This window comes from Eublepharis macularius, chromosome 15 (assembly GCF_028583425.1).
Source record: "Eublepharis macularius isolate TG4126 chromosome 15, MPM_Emac_v1.0, whole genome shotgun sequence".
Lineage (NCBI taxonomy): Eukaryota > Metazoa > Chordata > Lepidosauria > Squamata > Eublepharidae > Eublepharis > Eublepharis macularius.
This window is the reverse complement of record NC_072804.1, coordinates 43,531,501-43,550,531: the sequence shown is the minus strand read 5'-3', so window position 1 is coordinate 43,550,531 and position 19,031 is coordinate 43,531,501. Positions and strand designations below refer to the sequence as shown.

General features: G+C 48.6%; 1 protein-coding gene across 1 annotated transcript in view; it reads left to right on the top strand.

Moving 5' to 3' along the window:
* Positions 1–719: 719 nt before the first annotated feature.
* FOXO6 (forkhead box O6) overlaps positions 720–19,031 on the top strand; it is a 124,984-nt gene continuing 106,672 nt past the window's right edge. The window contains exon 1 of the mRNA XM_054999922.1: positions 720–1,337. Coding sequence (XP_054855897.1) covers positions 882–1,337 — 456 coding nt within the window. The 5' untranslated portion in view covers positions 720–881. The remainder of the gene's footprint in view (positions 1,338–19,031) is intronic.

Sequence of the window (19,031 nt, the reverse complement as noted above, 5' to 3'; positions counted from 1 at the left end):
GCTCCGGCAGGCGGCCAGCCCGGGTCCGTCCTCCTCCTCCTCCCGTGTAAGGTGCTGCGCGAAGCCCCGCCTCGCTCCCTCCTCCCCAGCCTGCCTCCTCCCCGCCTCCCTCCACCAGAGGTGCAGCCGGCTCGGCTGGCTGGCGGGCGGCGAGTGCGTGCGTGCAGCAGCAGAAGAGACGCGCGAGTGGTTGGTGGTGGTGGTGCTGCTGCTGGTGGCCGCCGCCGCCGCTTCCTTCTCCTCCGCCTCCCTCAGCATGTTGCCATCCCGCCGGGTCCCCGGAGAGAGGCAGCGCCCGCTCGGGGCGGCACGAACGCAGCGCGGGCAGGCGGCAGCGACGGCCGCAGGTGCGAGGTGAGCGCGCTACCTGCCCAGCCGCCCAGGTGTGCGTGCCCGAGGGGAGGGGAGCGGCATGCCCGCCCCGCGCCTCCACCGCCGGGGCCTGTAGCGTCGGAGGGGAGACGGCGGCAGCCGGAGCCGCTCCCTCGACGGCCCTTCCGCAGCCCGGCTTGGGGAGCCCGCTTCTCCCTGGCGAGCGCGCCGCGCCTCCCGCTCATCTGTTGCTCCAGCGGGCGGCCCCCTCCCCTCCCTCGCCCGCCCGCCCGCCCTCCATGGAGGAGGCAGCCGCGGCCGCCGCTCCTCGCCCTTCCCGCTGAGCCGTCTGGCCACGGCCTGGGGCGAGGGGCAAGCGATGGACTGAGCCGCCGCACCTGCCCGCCCGGAGCCCGCCGCCGTGCCTGCTCCCGAGCCCCCTCCGCCTCCCCGGAGCCCCTTCGGGGCCATGCTGGCTCCCTGAGCCGCCTCGCGTGGAAATCGAGCGAGCCCCCCTCGGGGGACGCGAATCCGCGGAAAGCAAAGGCCGGGGCCGCAGGGGCAGGACCATGGACGAGAAGCTGCAGGCGCATCAGGTAGACGTCGACCCGGAGTTCGAGCCCCAGAGCCGGCCCCGCGCGGGCACCTGGCCCCTGCCTCACCCCGACTTCCCGGCCGAAGAGGACGATGGAGCCGGGGTGGCCGGGGGAGGCGTCGGCGGCGTCGCCTCCAAGCACCCCCTGGCCGCTGGAGCGGAAGGCGCCGAGAACGCCGGAGTGGCGGCCGAGCGCGGCAAAGGCGCCCCGGCGCTGCCTTCCCTGGGCGCGGACGTTGGACAGCTCCGCAAGGCGAAGACCTCCCGGCGCAACGCTTGGGGGAACCTCTCCTACGCGGATCTCATCACCAAGGCCATCGAGAGCTCGCCCGAGAAGCGGCTCACCCTCTCGCAGATCTACGACTGGATGGTCAGATACGTCCCCTATTTTAAGGATAAAGGAGACAGCAACAGCTCGGCCGGTTGGAAGGTACACCCGGGGCCACCCCTTCCCCCCCTCCTCTTAGCAGGCATCCCCTCCTTTGCAGAATCCCCGGGGAAGTTGTTTTAAAAAACTAACCAGGGTTGACTTCTGCGGCAGAATCTTTAATGCAGATTAGTTGCTTGGCACCCCATGCGAATCCCTCCTTTTATGTATTCCCTTGTTGGAAGGAAAGCTGTTAAAACAGTGTTTTAACACCCCCCCTCCCTTGCACAGTTACCTGGAGCACAGTTTTATTTTTAAAACCAATCCAAGTGAATGAATTTGGTTCAGACGAACTCTGGGTTGAATTTGGTTCAGACAAACTCTGAATTGAATTCGGTTCGGACGAACTCTGAATTGAATTCGGTCCAGACAAACCAGTGGTTGCGTGTCTTCTGTTCTTGACAGGGCCCTTTATTGAAAGGGTCTGGGCAAGTTTGGTGAGGGGTCTGGCATGGACAGAGATCCAAGCCTTGCATCTCGAATCACTCTGGGTCATGTTAATTGCTGAAAAGGAAATTGCTTCTTTAACCGGGCTTAGGGTGGAGAAGACTGGCTTCTTTAGGCATGCCAGGGGAGAAGAGGAGATTCCCTTCATATTCATTATAGGTGGAGTGGATGTGTGAGGTTGCGGCTGCCCTGGCAATGAGGGAGATCATTACAGAGATCAGCACCTGTTCAGCTGCCTGGCCCACCTACCAAACTTCATTCTTCGAAGCAGGGAGGGTGAGCACCCCCCTCCCATGCTTCAACCAGGTATCACCTGCCCATCTGTTTAGACTTAAGTGTTACCCCAGTTTTTTCCCCCAATTGGTTGAAAATGCATTTTTAAGAAAGAGTTTTGCAGCTTTGGCCTGTGATTTGGGGCTGGGGGCTGGTGGTAATTTTAAAAAAAATTCTTCTGGAATGCATCACGGATTACTGGAGCTGCAGCCCCTAAGGAGGCTTGGAGACACAATTCCTTGAGAAAACCATTGGCCGATGAGGCCCTTGAACTGGAGCTGAATGTGGCAGGGTGTGTGCGCGTCAGTTTTTGAGGTTACGGACTCGGTCAGGTTGGAACTGGGCAGTGCAATTGAGCAGATCCCGATGTGTTCATGATTCTCCCTGAATAATTATCAGAATGGATTTAATTTTGTGTAGTTCCCCTGCCCTTAAAAAATGTTACTTCTATGTGTTTCTGTTCTGGTTTTGGAGGAAACAGAGAATTGCCGGTCCGATATTTGCAGGATTGGTGCTGCATCTTTGGAGAAAGCTAAGCAGTTGGGTAGGATCTGTCTTCTAAGAAGCCTTTGATGGAGGGCTTGAAAAAAGATACTCTCCCACATTTGAACTGGCCTCAGTAACCCTTGTGACGTTAGAGCGAGCAGAAGAAGGGTGCCTGGTCTTCCATCCTCCGAGTCTCTCTCTGACAGAAAAGCACACACCCCTCTTCCTCTCTGGATTCCGTTCCAGTGGCAAAGCTCCAGGCAGTTGCCTTTGGATTGTTAAACATTTCTGTCAGTAGTAATCGATTCCCCTCTTATTGTGATTTAGTGTAGACTTGGTTTGCTCTCTCTGAGCTTACAAGGAAGAGAAAGGGGGGGGGAGTCCTACTTTTTTTCATTCCACCGAGGCATCCAGCTCTGGTCTTGGCTGACATGGAAGACTCCTGCCTGCATGTACCTTTTATTGCCAGGACTGGGGGAAAGAGAAAAAGAGGGAGATCATGTCAGGTTGGAACCCACAGGTGTCAATGACAAAGGCCACAGTTCTGTTTAATTTCCTTATTTTTCTTAAACCTTCTGTTTCGCTCCAGGGTTTCTTGGCTAACCTGCAGTGTGATACGTTAGGGAGTACCTTCCAAGATTGTCCAGGCTGGTCTTTCTAAGCGTTTAGCAAGCCTTGATCTTCTATGACAAACCATGATTTTCTGTTCACATTCTTTTAAAACAAATTCTCTCTGTGCTCTGGTCACTCGTCAATAGCTGAAGAAAGGGACTGAATGTGTTTTGGGTACTCAAGGACCTTGCGGGAGGGAGAGAGCAATGGACCAAAGCTGGATTTGCATGGATGCTCTGGCACAAACCCAAGTGCATCAGAAAGCCTTGAGTATCTTGTGTTTCTGTGGCTGGTTCTGTAGTGCTCAGGTCTCAGGAGCCCCCACCTGACAGTTTCAAAGAGGTAACTACGTTTCTCCCGGAGTCCAGTAGCATCTTAAAGAAGATCAAAATTTATTTCAGCATGAGCTTTTGAAAGTCAGGGTTCACATTTTTATATGCTCCGAGATTAGAACGGCTTTGCTTTGAGCATTCTATGCATTGGTCCTTATTCCAAATTAAAACAGGAGTCCAGCAGCACCTTAAAGACTTAACATTGATTTCAGCGTAAGTTTTCGTCGACTTCTCCAGTGAACTTATTGGTAGCCAGATAAAGTCAATGCTGTTCTCTGCATAGAGAGTGTGGTGGAACCGTGCATGAACCTTTGCTGTGGTTTGTTCTGAGTTTCTTTGTAATCTGTAACTCTACCACCATTTCTCTTTCGACTCAGGCAATACCGAGGGCCAAAACGGAACTAAATACAATAAGACGTTTCTGCATCTCTCTCATCTAAATAATAATCATAATCATCATAATAAAAATTAGACTGTTGAGAAGGTTAGATTGCAGCTGTGCAAGATGTATACACTTTTTTCAGTGGTTGAGGGTGGCTGGAGCAAATTGCAAGTGGCCAGGGCAAGAGGTACATGGTGCGAGGCTGGTGGGGGGTGCCAAAGAGCCCTCAGGGTGTCTTTGGAGCTGCAGAGAAAGATGGCCTACATGGTAGCTTTCCATGCTTCTGATTTGGCAGCTCAACGATCAGTATAGGAAACCGCTGCTCAAAAGACAGGTGTTTTTTTTCCCCCTGCTGGAGTACTGTGGCACTTCCCCATGGAAAGGTATGGTGAACTGTACAGCCTGTCCTTGTTTCTTCCATGCAAGGGGCCAGCATGGACCCAAACCTGCTGCTCGTCTGGGCTGCATGGCTTGGAAGTTCTGCAGAAACATTTCGTGATTCTCTCCCCCCCCCCCCCGAAATCAGAGCTGTCTGGACATGTCCTTAGAGGGTGTCAGTGCGCTTCCACTTAAGAAAGTTCATCTGCTAGGCAGCTGGTTTTGTCGTCCCTAGGGGCGGCTGCATTTAAGTCATGGGTAATGAGATGCCTTCTCTAAACATGCCCCCCTCCCCAAGATGCAGCAATACTGATGGCACATAGGGTACCAGGTCTCACAGGTAGACCTGTAGTTGTAGTGGAAAAGCTGGGAAAGCTTTTGCAGTTCGGAAAATAGAGCGGAATAGAGTCTGGTGAGAGTCCTTGTATTACAGATGTTGTCCCTAACACAGTGGGGGGAACACATGCAGCTGGTTTCTACTGAGCAGACTCTAGGTCTACCAAGGTTAGTCTTGTTATCTTTGACCGGTGGTTCATCAGTGTCTCAGCATGGTTTTAAAAAACAAATTAACTACTTCCACATCCTTTTAACTGGAAATATCAGGGATTGAACCTGGGACTTTCTGTACCCAAAGCAGATGCTCTGCCACTGAGCTACAGCCACTCTGCAGGTTGTATGGCACAGGAGGAGTTTTCACTCAAGTGACCTGGGTTCCAACCAAGCTAGCCAGGAGAGAAGTACATCCAATGAGCCTCCTGAATAGTTTTCTTCATGTGACTCTGGCGGTTCTACATATGCGTGGTCCAATTTTCTTTTTTGAAGAAAGAGATGTTCAAAGCAAGGAAACGTAATGGTTTGAACACTAGTCTTTTATTGAATGCATCAGCCGAAGGCTACGGATAGAGAAGCATGAAACCACTCAATCGTCAGGGAAGTGTTTTAGAAGTACCCCAGTCAGGTTGCTGAATAGTTTGCAGTGCTCATTTTCCTGGGCTGCCTTTGGTATAATGGGGCCACGATTGTTGAGAAGTGAAACTTGGTGAGAGAAGGGGAAAGGGTGTGTGCGTGTGCATGCACGCATGTGCTCTAGCGAGCCTTCTATGTAAATCACAGGCTTTCTGGTGTTAGTCCAATTCCCAGGATTTCTCTTTAAAGGCCCTTCTTGACGTGCAGGTTGAAGGCTCCAAGACATCCCTGAGGGAGCCCCTAAAACCAGGGAAAGATTTAATGTCTCTTAGATCCTGGAAGGATCAGGCGAGAATTCTGCTGTGTCTCCAGAGAAGATGGCCCTCTATAGCACTGTAATTCCTCTCCTAAGCACTCTGCCTTTTTGTGGCTCCCCCTAAAGACCTGGTGTGGAATAGCACCTGCGGATCGGGACACTTCGCCTCTCCCTTCTGTTGTGAACTGGTTGGGTGGCTTTAAGCAAGCTGTTCTGTCTCATCCTCAGCAGCCCAGGGATGGACTGGGAAGTTAAAGCTGCCCTGGAATGAGCCTTGTTGAGTGGCACCCGCAGCATGACAAGCCAGACTGCCGGGGCCGCTTCGCTCAGATTCTGCCAGCTGTGCAGATGATTGGTATTAGCTCACCCTTTGCCTCTGGTGGTGGTGCAGGAAGAGGGAATGGAAGAGCTGGAACTTGTCACTGGGAAGCGTCCCAGCCAAGTGGGGTCCAGCTGTGCTTGTGCAGTTCTATGAGTTCAGTGTCCCACCAGGAACTGGCTGGTCTGTCCCTGCAGCCGCCTTCCCCAAACTGTAAAATGGAAATAATGTTGCTCTGCCCTGCAAGGATTATAGCAAGATACTGGGAAATTTTCTAACTGCTAAGTGAGGTGGCCTCTCTCTTTTTCCCTCTTCCTTCTTCCCGAACCCATGACAGCAAAAATTCGAGATTAATGGCTTACAAGAGAGGCTTGTTTGCCTTTGAAGGGTGGGGTCCTAATTGGAAGATCAGGGCACAGTGGTAGACGGCTCTATTAGATGGAAGAGTTAAGCAGTTGGGGCGGACAGGGAGGGAAATGGAAATCCCCCAGGGCTCCAAAGTGACAATTACAAGCATGGGATTTACATTGTGCTTTGAATGGCCAAGAACATTGGGGGTCTGCAGGGAGGATAGTTGTTATGAAGAGCAATGGTGATTTCACATTTCCATCTCCCACACTGGAGCATAGCATACCTCTGCCGCTACAGGTAGAGGAAAATGTGCATGAAGCAGACTCCAAGAAAAAAAAGGGGGGGGGGTTAAGATCTTTCCTGATCTAAAATAGGGTTATTAGTTGAATGGGGAGCACCAAATTGTTTGGAGAGGAAATGATGTTGTGTGCAACTTAAAAAAAAAACCTTTCTTTTTTACACCTGGCAAGTACATTCTGGTGACCTAAGTTATTTCACCTTCCAGAGAACTTGCCCCTTCCTTCAAGCTTTGCAAGAAAATTAAGTGATTAAAAATGGCTGGTTAGTTGGTGCTAATGGGCAGTGGGTTGCAAGGGCGCACAGGCTGCTGCAGTATGCTGATTTTCAGACCCCTAGAGTGCTGGTGATTCTTGGGACAACTTTCTACGAGCTGAACGCCAGGTTGTTAAGTGTGATGGGGAGAGTCTTTGCTGTTGGACTATTTTCCCCAGCCAGTTGTTGATTTCTCTCTCTCTCTCTCTTATTTTTCCACTCCTACCAAAATGTTTCTTTTATGTTTAGTTTGTTGTGCAAATTTTTGAAGCTGCGCTTCATCCATGCTCCTCGAGGCCGTAGACTGTTGTGCGTCTTCTCTCCCTGCTTCTTAAGCTACATCTCAGCAACCTGCCACCCCTTTCTGTCTGTCGTAACCACATTCTTGGGTTAAATTGTTTTCCTGCCACCCCCATGAATTGCTGGATTCTGAGCAAGGCTTTCTCTTTCACTGCAGAAAACCTGCAGCAAAGGGGTGCTCAGTCTGCTGGTAACAAGCTGTGTGGCGTACCGTTTATTAAAGGCCCACAAGGGACTCACTTGTCTTCCTCCTGCCCCAGGTTCTGACACTCCACAGCTTGGAAGAGTCTTAGACTGTCACTCTCTTTGTGTTGGGACCAGAGTATGCCTGCCAAGAGATAGTGGGACTCAAGACTTTTAAGTTGTGTCCTCCGTAGGCCAGCGGCACAGTGCATGCCTCATCCCGGGAGAGTGCTTGACAACTGAGAATTCTAGAGCATTTCTCCTTGTGTTGTGGAGAGGATATAATGGCCGAGAGAGCCACCCGACTCGCCCAGTCTTCAAGATGGGATTAGAAGCTAAGATTTAAACCTCCCAACGGTCCCCTCAATCCTCTCTCCTAAAGCCAATAACGAATCCCAGATCCCGTGCGCTGTTTAGCACACATCAGAACATCTTTTCATGCAGTTAACATAGACCTTCTGTGTACCAGGGTATATGCATCAGCTTTTAAAGAAGTCATTCTTGGGGGGAAGCAGAGGTGGAGCTTGGCAAGGCCCCCAAAGGAGTGTGGGTATATTTGAAGGGGGGGGACATTACTGACTCTATCTCTTGAAACCTGTCTCCCTGTCCTGCTTGTGTTGCGGCCTAGCATGGCTTTGTAATTAGATTTGAAATATGGCTGCTTGTCGCCCACTGGCTGTCCCTGTGCAGCAGGGATTGCTTTCGGAGTGGGAGAAGGGAAAGGCCAGGGAGCGAGAAGGAGCTCCTGTTACAAGTGGACGGAGCTGAATTAAGTCTCGTCTGTGAGGCTAAAGGAGGAGGTTGTAACACCACTCTGGAGTGCAGGACCTTGCATGGCTCTCCAGATATAATAAAGCTGCATTTTTCTTCTTTCCCCTCAAATGCACTTCTTTGTCCCCCAGAAGCCAAGCAGGGTTTCCCCCATAACTGGATAGCAGCCCCTCCTCTATTGTAAAGTCCTTGGGCATGGGGGAAGCTGGTACCTTGGGAATGGGGGTATTTGTTGTCCCTCCTCGTAAAGGCCAAGCACACATTTGGACGGAGTGCCTGAACCTGACATTTCTCCTTAGGTGCTGAGGCATTTTGACTCCATTGCCACAAACGCTCCCCCTTGTTTCCCCCCATCTCCATATTATGGGACGTGCTTTTAAGGGACTGGTGCCTTTGAGTTTCCTGTGGTTCCAAGCGAAAAAAATGGCTGTTGATGGCTTTAAAAGGGGATTGTATACAGAAATCATGGCAAACAGATCAATCACTGCCTGTTGTCCCTGATGATGAAAGGCAAGTGTTCAGAGAGGCAGTGGGGGGTAAGGGTTAGAGTGACGGCGTAGGATCTAGGAAACTTGGCTTCAGCCCTAGCTCGGCCATGGAGGCTCACCGAGTTACCTTTGGGTCAGTCACAATCTCAGCTTCACCTACCCTACATGCTCACCCCGAGGACAAATTGGGGCGCGGGGATCATTTACGCCACTCTGAGCTCTTTGGAGAAAGAGTGGGAAGAAAATCCATAGAGAGAAAAGCCCCGGATTTAGAGACATCATACTCCGGAATGCCAGCTCAGGTTAGTGTGACAGCTGGTGAGGCCAGGTACCTTCATGCCCTGGGCTTCTTGGAGGTATCTGGAGGAACCCTGCTGTTGGAAAAGGGATGCTGGAGTAGGATTGATTCAGTACAGCTCTTTGCATGTTCTCATGCTGGGAGGAGGTGTTGGCTCATTGGCAGTGCATCTGCTTGGCATGCAGAAGGTCCTGGGTTCAGTCCCTGGCAACGCCAGTTCAAAGGACCAGGCAGCAGGTGACGTGAAAAACTTCCACCTGAGACCCTGGAGAGCCTCTTCCAGCTGAGCAGACAATCCAGATCCTGACAAACCAAGAGTCGGACTCAATATAAGCCTGCTTCTTGTATTGCAAGCGCTTCCTTCAGTAGAAGGGGAAGATGGGGAGGGTGCTCATTTATGCTGTGGTTTGTTTTATTATTTTTTCCCCTTTGAAACAATTATCCTACATATTTTTATTTTGTTGTCAGTGCAATGAATTTTATAGCTTTAAGAAAAATTTACCTGGAAACAAAGCTTCCACCCACCCGCTCCCGCCACTTTCTAGGTGTTTTAAGAATGCTTTCTTCAGCTGCTTTTCTCCAGAGGAACGCCATCCCTTCCATTGGGGACAGTCAGGAACAAGGAGGAGCTTGTAGCTGAAGTGATTAGCTGGAGGAGCCAGAAGTCTTGACCTCTTGACTTTCCCTCATCCTGCGATGACCCCAAAGCGGCACCGAACTGGAGGGCCCATCCAGGAACTCTGGGTCGTGACCTGGGGCTTCCTCCCCCCCCCATGCTCTCCTGCTGTGTGGATCTTGGCGCCTCGACTCTGCACAACACGTGTGAGGCAGGGAGTGCTTTCGGTTTCCTGATGCTGCACGGAAGGCCCCTGTTGACTGACAGTTCTGCTTAATTAGGGAGTTATTTTATCAATTCCAAAAGCGCTTGAAGTTTTCTGCTCCAGCTCCTGCATTCCACTCGATAATGGGGAAACCAACCCCCTCTGTCAAAGTAGCAGCGGCTCCCGATGCATTTTAAGGCGCCGTCTGTGCCACTTTGACATCCAGAATACAACAATAAAGCTATCAGCCGGCAGATGCTCGTTTGATGTAGGTGTGACAGAGCAAGAACCTTAATCTCCAAGACTCTCCCATTTTTTTCTCCTCCCACTTTCTGGTGCTGCTTCTTTTTTGGTGTGAGTGTGTGTGTGTGCTATGCCTCACAACTAGAAGGGCAGCATGAAGTTTTAATCTGAGAATTGAGTTGGCAAGGACAGAGAACGATCCATTGCTCAAACAAGGTGTTGTCTATATTATCTCTCTTTTTTTCCCATGGAAAAATTTCCACCCCACATATGTAAATATAGTCTGTACATCTACAGTTGTCCGGATTTTGTGCTGTAAATGAATTGTTAGATGGGCTGAGTGTGGAATATGAACATGAAGCATGTGATTGCACATGATACTGGTTCGTTCATAGTGCATTTGTGCTAACATAGTTTATGTTTTGCTAATGTTATTTAGATATTTAAATTATTTATTTAAACGTGAATCAGAAATTCTTCCCATTAAGATTTTTCCAGAAAACCTATACCACTAATCATTAATGCTATTTGAAACATTTCTTCGAAGGCCTCCTGGAACCTCCCATGCCAGGACTGAAATCCCAGCATGGTACAGTGGTTACAGAGTCTCACAAGGATCTGAGAGAACCAGGTTCGAATCCCCAATCTGCCAAGATTTGCTGGGTGACCTTGGGCCATCCCACACTTTCAGCCTAATCTACCTCACAGGGTTGTTGTGGTGATAAAATAGAGAGGAAAATTATGTAAGTCATCTCGGGTCCCCATCGGGAAGAAAGGTGGAGCATAAATGAAGTAAATAAATAAATCGGGTTTTTTTCCCTCTAACAGTAGTTATTCCATATCCAGACTTGACCATCAACACTGTGGCTCAACTGTAAAGTGTCTGTTTTTCATGTAGGTCTCAGGCTGAGTCCTTCAGCATCTTCCGTTAAAAAGGTGATGAGAAAGACCTCTCTGCCTGAACACTGGAGAACCCAGGGCCGTATTATTCATAAGGCTGACTAGGCCGAAGCCTAGGAGCCCCCGCAACGACTAGAGGCCCATCATTTTTTTTTTGCTGAGGCGCCACCCCCATAAATTACAATTAATTGATTCTCTTATACACTCTATTAATAAGATAATTAATGCTTCCTTATTGAAGTGAAACATTGTATCTTATATTAAACAATTATCCATAAATTATATAATTTAATAAGTAATAAAAAATTTATTCACTTCAAAATATTACAGTATTGAACAATTATACCCCCAAAATGTGCTTTCCTGAAGAGTTCTACTTGTGCAACGAAAATATTTTAAAAATTGTCAGTAGAATTCTTCAGGAGACCCTCAAAATGGATACAGGGCTACGTACTGCGGTCTAGTACCTACCATATCAGGGTCAGGCTGTCAGCTGTAGTGAGGTGAAAGATTGAAATGCCAGAGGGGGCCCGAAATACCTGAAAGCCTAGGGGCCTGGCCATGGGTTAATACGGCCCTGGGAGAACCTCTTGTTGGTTGGAGGTGACAGTCCTGATATTGATAGGCCAAGGATCGGATTCAGATAAGGCAGCTTTATGTGTTCAAAAAACATTATTTGTTACTTCTGTCTTTTGGGGCACAAGGATGTAGTGGGTTTTTCTTTTCCTTCTTTGCTCATGGGGGTCAAAACCTCCTACCTAGGGGTCATTTTGTAGAAAAAGAGGTGGAAGAACTCATTAGCATACATCATTAGCACAACTCATTAGCATATGCCACACCCTGTGACATCACCAGAAATATGTCATTAGCATAACTGATTTGCATATGCCACCCCCCCCCGACATCACCTATCCTGGCTGTTTTGAACCCAATCCTGGCCATTCAGGGCTGAAATTGGGCTCAAAATGGCAAAAAGGGGCCCTAAATGACCAAAAGTGGCCATTTTGGGCCCTTTGGGCCCTGGTTTGGGGCTGAAACATCCCAGATCGGGTCAGCACCAATCCAATCCAGGCTGTTTCAGCCCCAATCCAGGCTGAAACGGGTCCAAAAAGGCTGAAAGTCAGGTGGGCGGGGCCACCTGACATGTGACCTCTGGAGAGCTGCTGGAACTGTGTTCCCCCTCGAAATGGGCCCTGCTCCTACCCATGCAAAGTGGAAAACTGGCCTTGCTCCCAAAAGCATTACTGGCCTTGCTCCCAAAGCATTACTTCACAGTCTGTGCTACATACCTTTTGAAATAGAAGCACTGAATGCCACAACCTGTCTAAATGAAACGGAAGAAATACATTTGCTTATATTTCCCATGATCCGTCAGCTTAAAGGTCCATCTAGTTTTGCATGCAGGATCTTGTTTTTGCACAATGGCTCACCAGGTGGAAGGCTCTGCCTTGCTGTTGTCCCTTAAGAGCTGCAGAGGTGCGCTGCCTCTGGTCAGGCTGAATGTAGTGGCCGGACCAAAGACCGTTGCTCATCCGACTCTCCCCCGTTCTGCAGTTATACCAGGGCCGAATCCACACTTCCCTACCTTCTGCTTTTCATATGCAGTAATTGCATGGGATTCTGTCCCGCAATGTTCCAGTCTGTGTTCACATCCCCTCTTTTACTATGCCAGCATTGTGCTGTACTCCGTTCACATCCCTGGGAGAATCGCGCGATATGGGGCGGGTTTAGATCCGCCGTCGCCGATGACAACATCATGTAGACTTAAAAAAAAAAAATTAATGCTAGATTTTCGCTATATCGATTTTCTGCTCAGTTGCAATGGCGGGGCTACACCCCCATTGATGCCTGTGATTGGTTAATGTTACCGCTCAGCTATAATTATAGGATAGTGATTTTTCGCTGTACCGATAATTTTAATTAAAAAAAAAAACCTGGAAAGAGTCAACCTTTGCAGGCACAGTCCGCTTCTCAGAAATTACCTAGGCTCTCCTGCAGTGGAACACGATTTACTGTAAAAAAAAAATGGCAACTCGCCCCCCCCCATATGCCTCCACGGACTTTTTACAGCGCCACTTCCCAAACTGCTTGTGGGTGATCTTCATGAACGGGATTGCGCAATCATGCTAGGAATGCCCCACTTTTTTTAAAAAAATAAACAGGATGGGTGTGTGGGCATGCCTCGGACACAGTTTGGACCATAAGAATTGCTTGGCAAAGCGGGACGGTGTTCCAGAAAGGCAAGAAAAAGGAAGTGGGGGTGGTTAAGAGGGGGCGGTCTCTTTGGGAACCGCTTCTATTTGTTCACATCCATGGTGAGAACTGCGCAAGAGAAGCGTTTGAAAGTGTGACAACCTTGTCTGAGGCGCAGTGCAACAGATACGATAGAATGGCGGGATTGAGGTGAGAGTATGTGAACAGCCTTCTGAGAAGCGCATAAATGGCGGGAAAATAGCGGCAAACTTGAGCCGTGTGGATTCGGCCCAGGCATTGGCCTTGGGAACGCTTAGCATTTATTTATTTAATTTATTTGTTTATTTATTTAGTGCCCTGCCTTTCTCCCCAACAAGGACCCAAACATTTTATCCTCACAACAACTCTGTGACGTAGGTTAGGCTGAGAGTGTGACTGGCCCAAGGTCACCCAGCAAGCTTCCATGACAGAGCGGGGACTCGAACCCGGGTCTCTCAGATCCAAGTCCAACACTCTAATGACTACACCACCCTGGTTCTCCAGTGTGAAGGTTTTTTTTTTAAAAAAAACACAATGAAAGACGACTTTTTTCAGGACTAGTGCACCCGGTGAAAATTTTTGGATTAGAGCGATAGTGTAATTAAAGGATGCTCTTCTTGTCGGTTAAAGCATGGCCCCTAGGTTGTTTGAACTATTTCAGCCCATGATGGCAGATAGAGAAACAAGAGAAGTTGCAAAATTGCCCTTTGTTGATTAAGGAGATGTTGTCTGAAAATGAAAGCTGGGTATTTTAGGGGGTGACGGAGGCAGCAGCTGTCCTGAGCGGCACTGATTGACCCAAAAGGACTCCCATTATCCACACAACGCAGTCAAGGTTCTGTTTCCTTCTTGTTGGTTTGGGAATGCCTTCCCTCTTCTCACAAGAACGAATGCAGCCCCAATCTGTGTCCAATCTGTTCAGTGACATGGTAGCCGAGCCCCTCCTTATATGGAGCTCTTTTCCTCCCCGTGCTCCATGCCCCCCCTTAGCTGCAGGAAGGCCTCGTCCTTAATGGCACCAGGGAAGAGGGTGAATTTCAGAAGGAAAGCTGTGATTTGCTCAAAGGAGGTAGAGCAGAGGCTGCTGCTGGTAGTTTGGAGGTGGGAAGAAATCAGTACTATTATCATAATATTGTTTTATCCTGCTCTTCGAGGTGGCCTGTGTCGTTCCCCCCTCCCCCTCGGCTGTTTGCTCCTTACAACAACCCTGTGAGGTAGGTTAGGCTGAGAGAGTGACTGGCCCATCTTGCTTAGTGATAGGGTGCGGATTTGAACCTGGCTTTCCCAGAGTCTAGTCTGACACTCTAAGCACTAAACCACACTGCTCAAAGAAGTCATAGCTGGGGCCCTGTTTAGAGTTCTGTCCAGGCATGCCTGAACACACTTACCCATCTCTACTTTTTCAGGAGTAAGGAGGCAGCAGAGGGCCTTGTCTTAATACTCAAGCACCTGTTTTGCTTAAGGAAGTCCCAGGGGCTCCATCGTCAGCTTCTCCTGCTAAAGATCTTAGGCAGCTGTTGGGAAAGGCACTTCTTTGGCTGACAAGCCAGTGTCTCACATGAAAATGGCTGTCCTGAGCTAGAAGGAGAGATCCTCTGACTTGGTAGGAGGCTCTTTGTGTATTCCTGTATAGCCCCCAGAACGTTGCTGGCATTTTGTTTCACCTCTGAGATGACCCGTATTTTGGCTGCCGGTCTTCGTCCTTATGCTTTCGTCTTCAATTTATAGACAGCCTCATAGCTGAAACTCCCAGACGAGTTAACAATAAATATATAAAATGGCACAATAAAATACAATCATGAGACAACCATTTTTTTAAAAAATCAAAGATGGCTGGAGCTGAAATAGATCTACACGGCCATAACATCTGAGTTTATCTCAGTGGGAATTGGCTGGGCTCTGAAAAGGAGCTGTTTCCTCCAGTCTTCTATATAAAGCTGATCAAGCAGGTCTGGGCCTGCCTGGGAAGATAGTTTCACATTTGGGGCATCGCCGCCAAGGAAGTTCTAGATTTTATAGCCATCCAAGCTCATCTCAGATGGTAGCAGGGCTTTTTTTCTGGGTAAAGAGGTGGTAACTCAGTGGGCTGCCCTCGGAGAAAATAGTCACATGGCTGGTGGCCCCGCCCCCTGATCTCCAGACAGAGGGGAGTTTAGATTGCCCTCCGCGCCGCTCCTTTCTGTCTGGAGATCAGGGGGCGGGGCCACTGGCCATGTGACCATTTTCAAGAGGTGCCCACCATATTCCAGCTAAAAAAAGCCCTGTACAGGAGAATCTTTGGAAGACTTCACAATCCAAGGAGAGAGAGGGAGAGATCTTCAAATAGCAGGGGACGGGCTGAAAACGGTATCGCATTTTGTCGACAGTTTGCTCATGTACCCATTGGGGCTTCCTCCCTGGCAAGTGCACTTCTTAGGATCATAGTGCAAGATGCTAAAAAAAAAACACTCCCTCATCTTTTGTCTCATGTATGTACATTTTGATGTAGGTGGGAGTGATTTTGTTCCAAGGAAGAGGAAAACCAAATGCACGAGGCAGACTTGTATATGAATAATAAAGATTTCTTGTTACACCCCTGGCATGCTTCTCTCTGTCTCATGTCAATGCAGGATAGAACGTGGAAGAGAAATGTACATTTTTATTTGCCCTGTTCATGGGCTGCAGTGAATGCTTGTAGATCTTGTATGCATGTGTAGACACTTGTTTTGAAGAAAGATCCAATGCATATTCACTTTAGAAATGAAATCGGGGATGAGTGCCTGCATGAATACGGGGTTTAAATCACCAGTTCAGTTGAATATAACATGAGAATTACTCAGTGCCTGAATTAAAGAAAAATCAAGCGTAGCGGAGTACATGAGTTGTACATGTGTTTGCTGTAACCTGTGAACTAGATCAAGACGGGTAGCCGTGTTTGTCTGTCTATAGCAATGGAAAAGAGCAAGAGTCCGGTAGCACCTATAACAGCCAAGCTACAAGTGACGAATTACACTTGCCTGGCAAGTGAACAGACTCACGTGTATTCCTCCCTGTTCACTTGCCATTCACTTGCGCTCCAAGTGGAGAGCAAGTGAATGGCAAGTGAACAGGGAGGAATACACGTGACATGAGTCTGTTCACTTGCCAGGCAAGTGTCATTCGTCACTTGTAGCTTGGCTCTAAGGTTAACAACATTAGTGGTAGGGTATGAGCTTTTGTGAGCCACAGCTCATGAAAGAAGTGAGCGGTGGCTCATAGCTCTGAAGAAGTGGGCTCTGGCTCATGAAAGCTCATACCCTACCACTAATTTTGTTAGTCTTATAGGTGCTACTGGACTCTTGCTCTTTCCCACTGAGAACTAGGTTAAATGGACATTGCTCGGATGAGCAGAGCTTTGTACAAAAATGCCCTAAGCATCCTTCTGCTGTAACTTCCTGCTTCCTTGCCGCCGAGCCAGAGCTACTACCCGCTGCCTGGTGCCTGCTGCTTACATGGTATGGCCAAATTTATACACGGTGCCTGTAACACTCGGTGGGTGGGATGCAAAAGCGAAGTCCCTGTGCATGGCGGTGATCCAACATCTCTTTCCCTTTCTCCTTTGCTTGGACCGGTTTATGCTTGCCTTGTTGGTTGGATCACAGGAACTCTTCTTTGAAATTCAACCCATTGGCACAGGGCAATCTGAATCTCTGGAGGCTCTCGAAACAAAAGGGAATGAAGCTGGCAGAAAAATACAAGAAGTTCCCAAGTATCCATTTGCACTAGCAATGCCTGGTTTGCATCATGTCATTTGTAAGTTGCTTTGAGTCTCTTGTTAGAAAAGAGGAGGAACGTTTTATGAAGCAAACTGCTCCCATACAGGAACCTTTGGCTGATCTGTTCCTATCCTCTATGGTGTAATAGAGAAAGAGGACAGAGGAAACTTTCCCCTCCCTTTCTTGTTATTTTAGAAGTTCAGGTCACAGAATGACATTTGTGGGCAGAAGATTCTGGATAGATGAAAAGAAAATACTTCAAGCAACAAAAGGCACCATTTATATGAAACTGAAGCTGTAGGGATGGCTGCTAGTTTTGATAGCTTTCCAGGGGGCTTAAATAAATTTGCAAAAGGTGATTTAGCTACAGCTGGTTTCTGGGATGGGTGAATGGAAGCTCCATCCTCCTGTTTTCTCATGGACAGCCTGTTTTCTCATGGATACCTGTTTTCTCATGGACAACGGGAAGGCTTCCTGGAGCGTTTGAGTTGACTACTGTGTGAAACAGGATATTGAATTTGGATGTCCTTTTGGTGTGATCTGATAGAGGTCTCCATTTTTTGATGCTCTCTTTTATTGGCTGAAATGACCTACAACATTGTCCTCGGTAAGGAGGAAAACCCGGCTTCTGTTGTAGTGGCCTCTGTTTTAGGCACTTCCATGATGGTTCCAGAGGGGTAGATATATAGCAAAATTATGCAGGTGTCTGGTAACACCTTTGGTGTGAGCTTTCTTGGAGTCTGGGCTCATATCCTCAGATGCACAGAAATATATGTCCATAGGCTTAATTAAAATACTCAGGGGGGGGGGGGGTTACAAAAGGAGACTGGTGTAAAGCAAGATCCAGTTTGAAGAAAACAGTTCACTGAGAATAAGTGCAAGGCACTTCCAACACTGCTCTCCGCCCCCCTGGCTGTACATTTCTGTGCATCTAAGGAAGTGAGCTGTGCATCATGAAAGCTCACACTTTGTTAGGTTTTAAGATGCTTCCTGATTCCTGTGGCATTCTCTCTTCGTTGGGCTCATTTGGGCTTAGTTTTTAAGACGTGGAAGATGAGCATTTGATTAAACCAGCTTTCTGATGCTTCCCTCCCACTTTTACATTCCCCCCCACCCGCCTCGTTCTTTTGAAGGTTCTCACCCTCTTCCCCCCCTTTTTTCACCTTTCTGGAATTGCTTTTCATGCAGTGCTAACTGCTGAAGTAACACAAACCTGCTAAATGGACCGGCTTTATGAGAGCATAAAAATGATACTACAGTAGTGAGTGGATCTTTATTAAACCCCAGGGACCGGCTGCAAATGAACAGCTTGCTCTGCTTTTAGCTGTTTTTTATATTTTTAATAACTGCTGGAATATAAACTACAGTTAAGATGCTGTGGACTAGCAGCACTTTCAAGTCACAGACTTCCTCCCCTCTCCTGCCCTTCCCACTCCCCCATCGCCGCTCCAACCCTGTTTCTATCTTTTTCTCTTCTTTTTCATTCCTCAGCTTAATGCGAGTGCCAGATTCTTAGCCCGGGGAACTGATTTCCCAGCGTTTGGAAGATGGCTTTAAAAGGCCTTGTAAATATTTCACACCGACTCTGGTTTGCAGATAACTCAGCCTTGATCCCTTGGCAGATCTGAGCAAGCGGCTGCTGGAAGGACCCCAGGTCTACCCAGAGCAGTCTCTTCTGGTTGAGTGGCAGACGGCTTCTTTCTCTCCGTGATGTTGCTTAGCTGAGAATGCTACTTAGCTGGCTCTTCTGTCTACAGTAGTGAGAGGGAGACGAAAAGGACCTGGGGAGAGGAAAAAAAGAAACCTCCGTGTGCTGTGCTGAGAAAGAGCAGGCGCCCCGTGCAAATGCGGTTGACATCCTGTGATGTTAAAGCATTGAAACCCGTTTTTTTGTGAGTACTGGCTCGGCTGGTGTATTTGGCTGGCCTGATTCAAAGCGATCTTTTAAAAATCTAGAATAGGTATTTGGACAGGTTCCCTTTGCTCAGTTTTGTGTTTGTAAGGGAAGCAAAAAGAATGCCTATTGAAAGAGAGGTCCTGGAAAGCTGAGATCTTTGAATGCTGTCCTATGTCATCAATGACAGGGGAAAATGAAGTTGTAGGTCTTGGGCCAGTGTGCTGAAGTGGTTCAAGTATGAGGCTAGGATCTATGAGACCTGGGTTCGAGTCCCCACTCTGCCATGGACATTCACTAGGTAACCTCTGGCCCGTTGCTTGTTCTCAGCCTAATCTGCCTCACAGGTGTTGCGAGGGTGAAATGGACGTGAGAAGAATGATGCTATAATATTGGGGGGGGGGAAGCAGGGTATAAATATCTTCATAAATGCCCCCTTCACATCTTGTATTCGGCTGGAAGTCCCCACAAATCCTGTC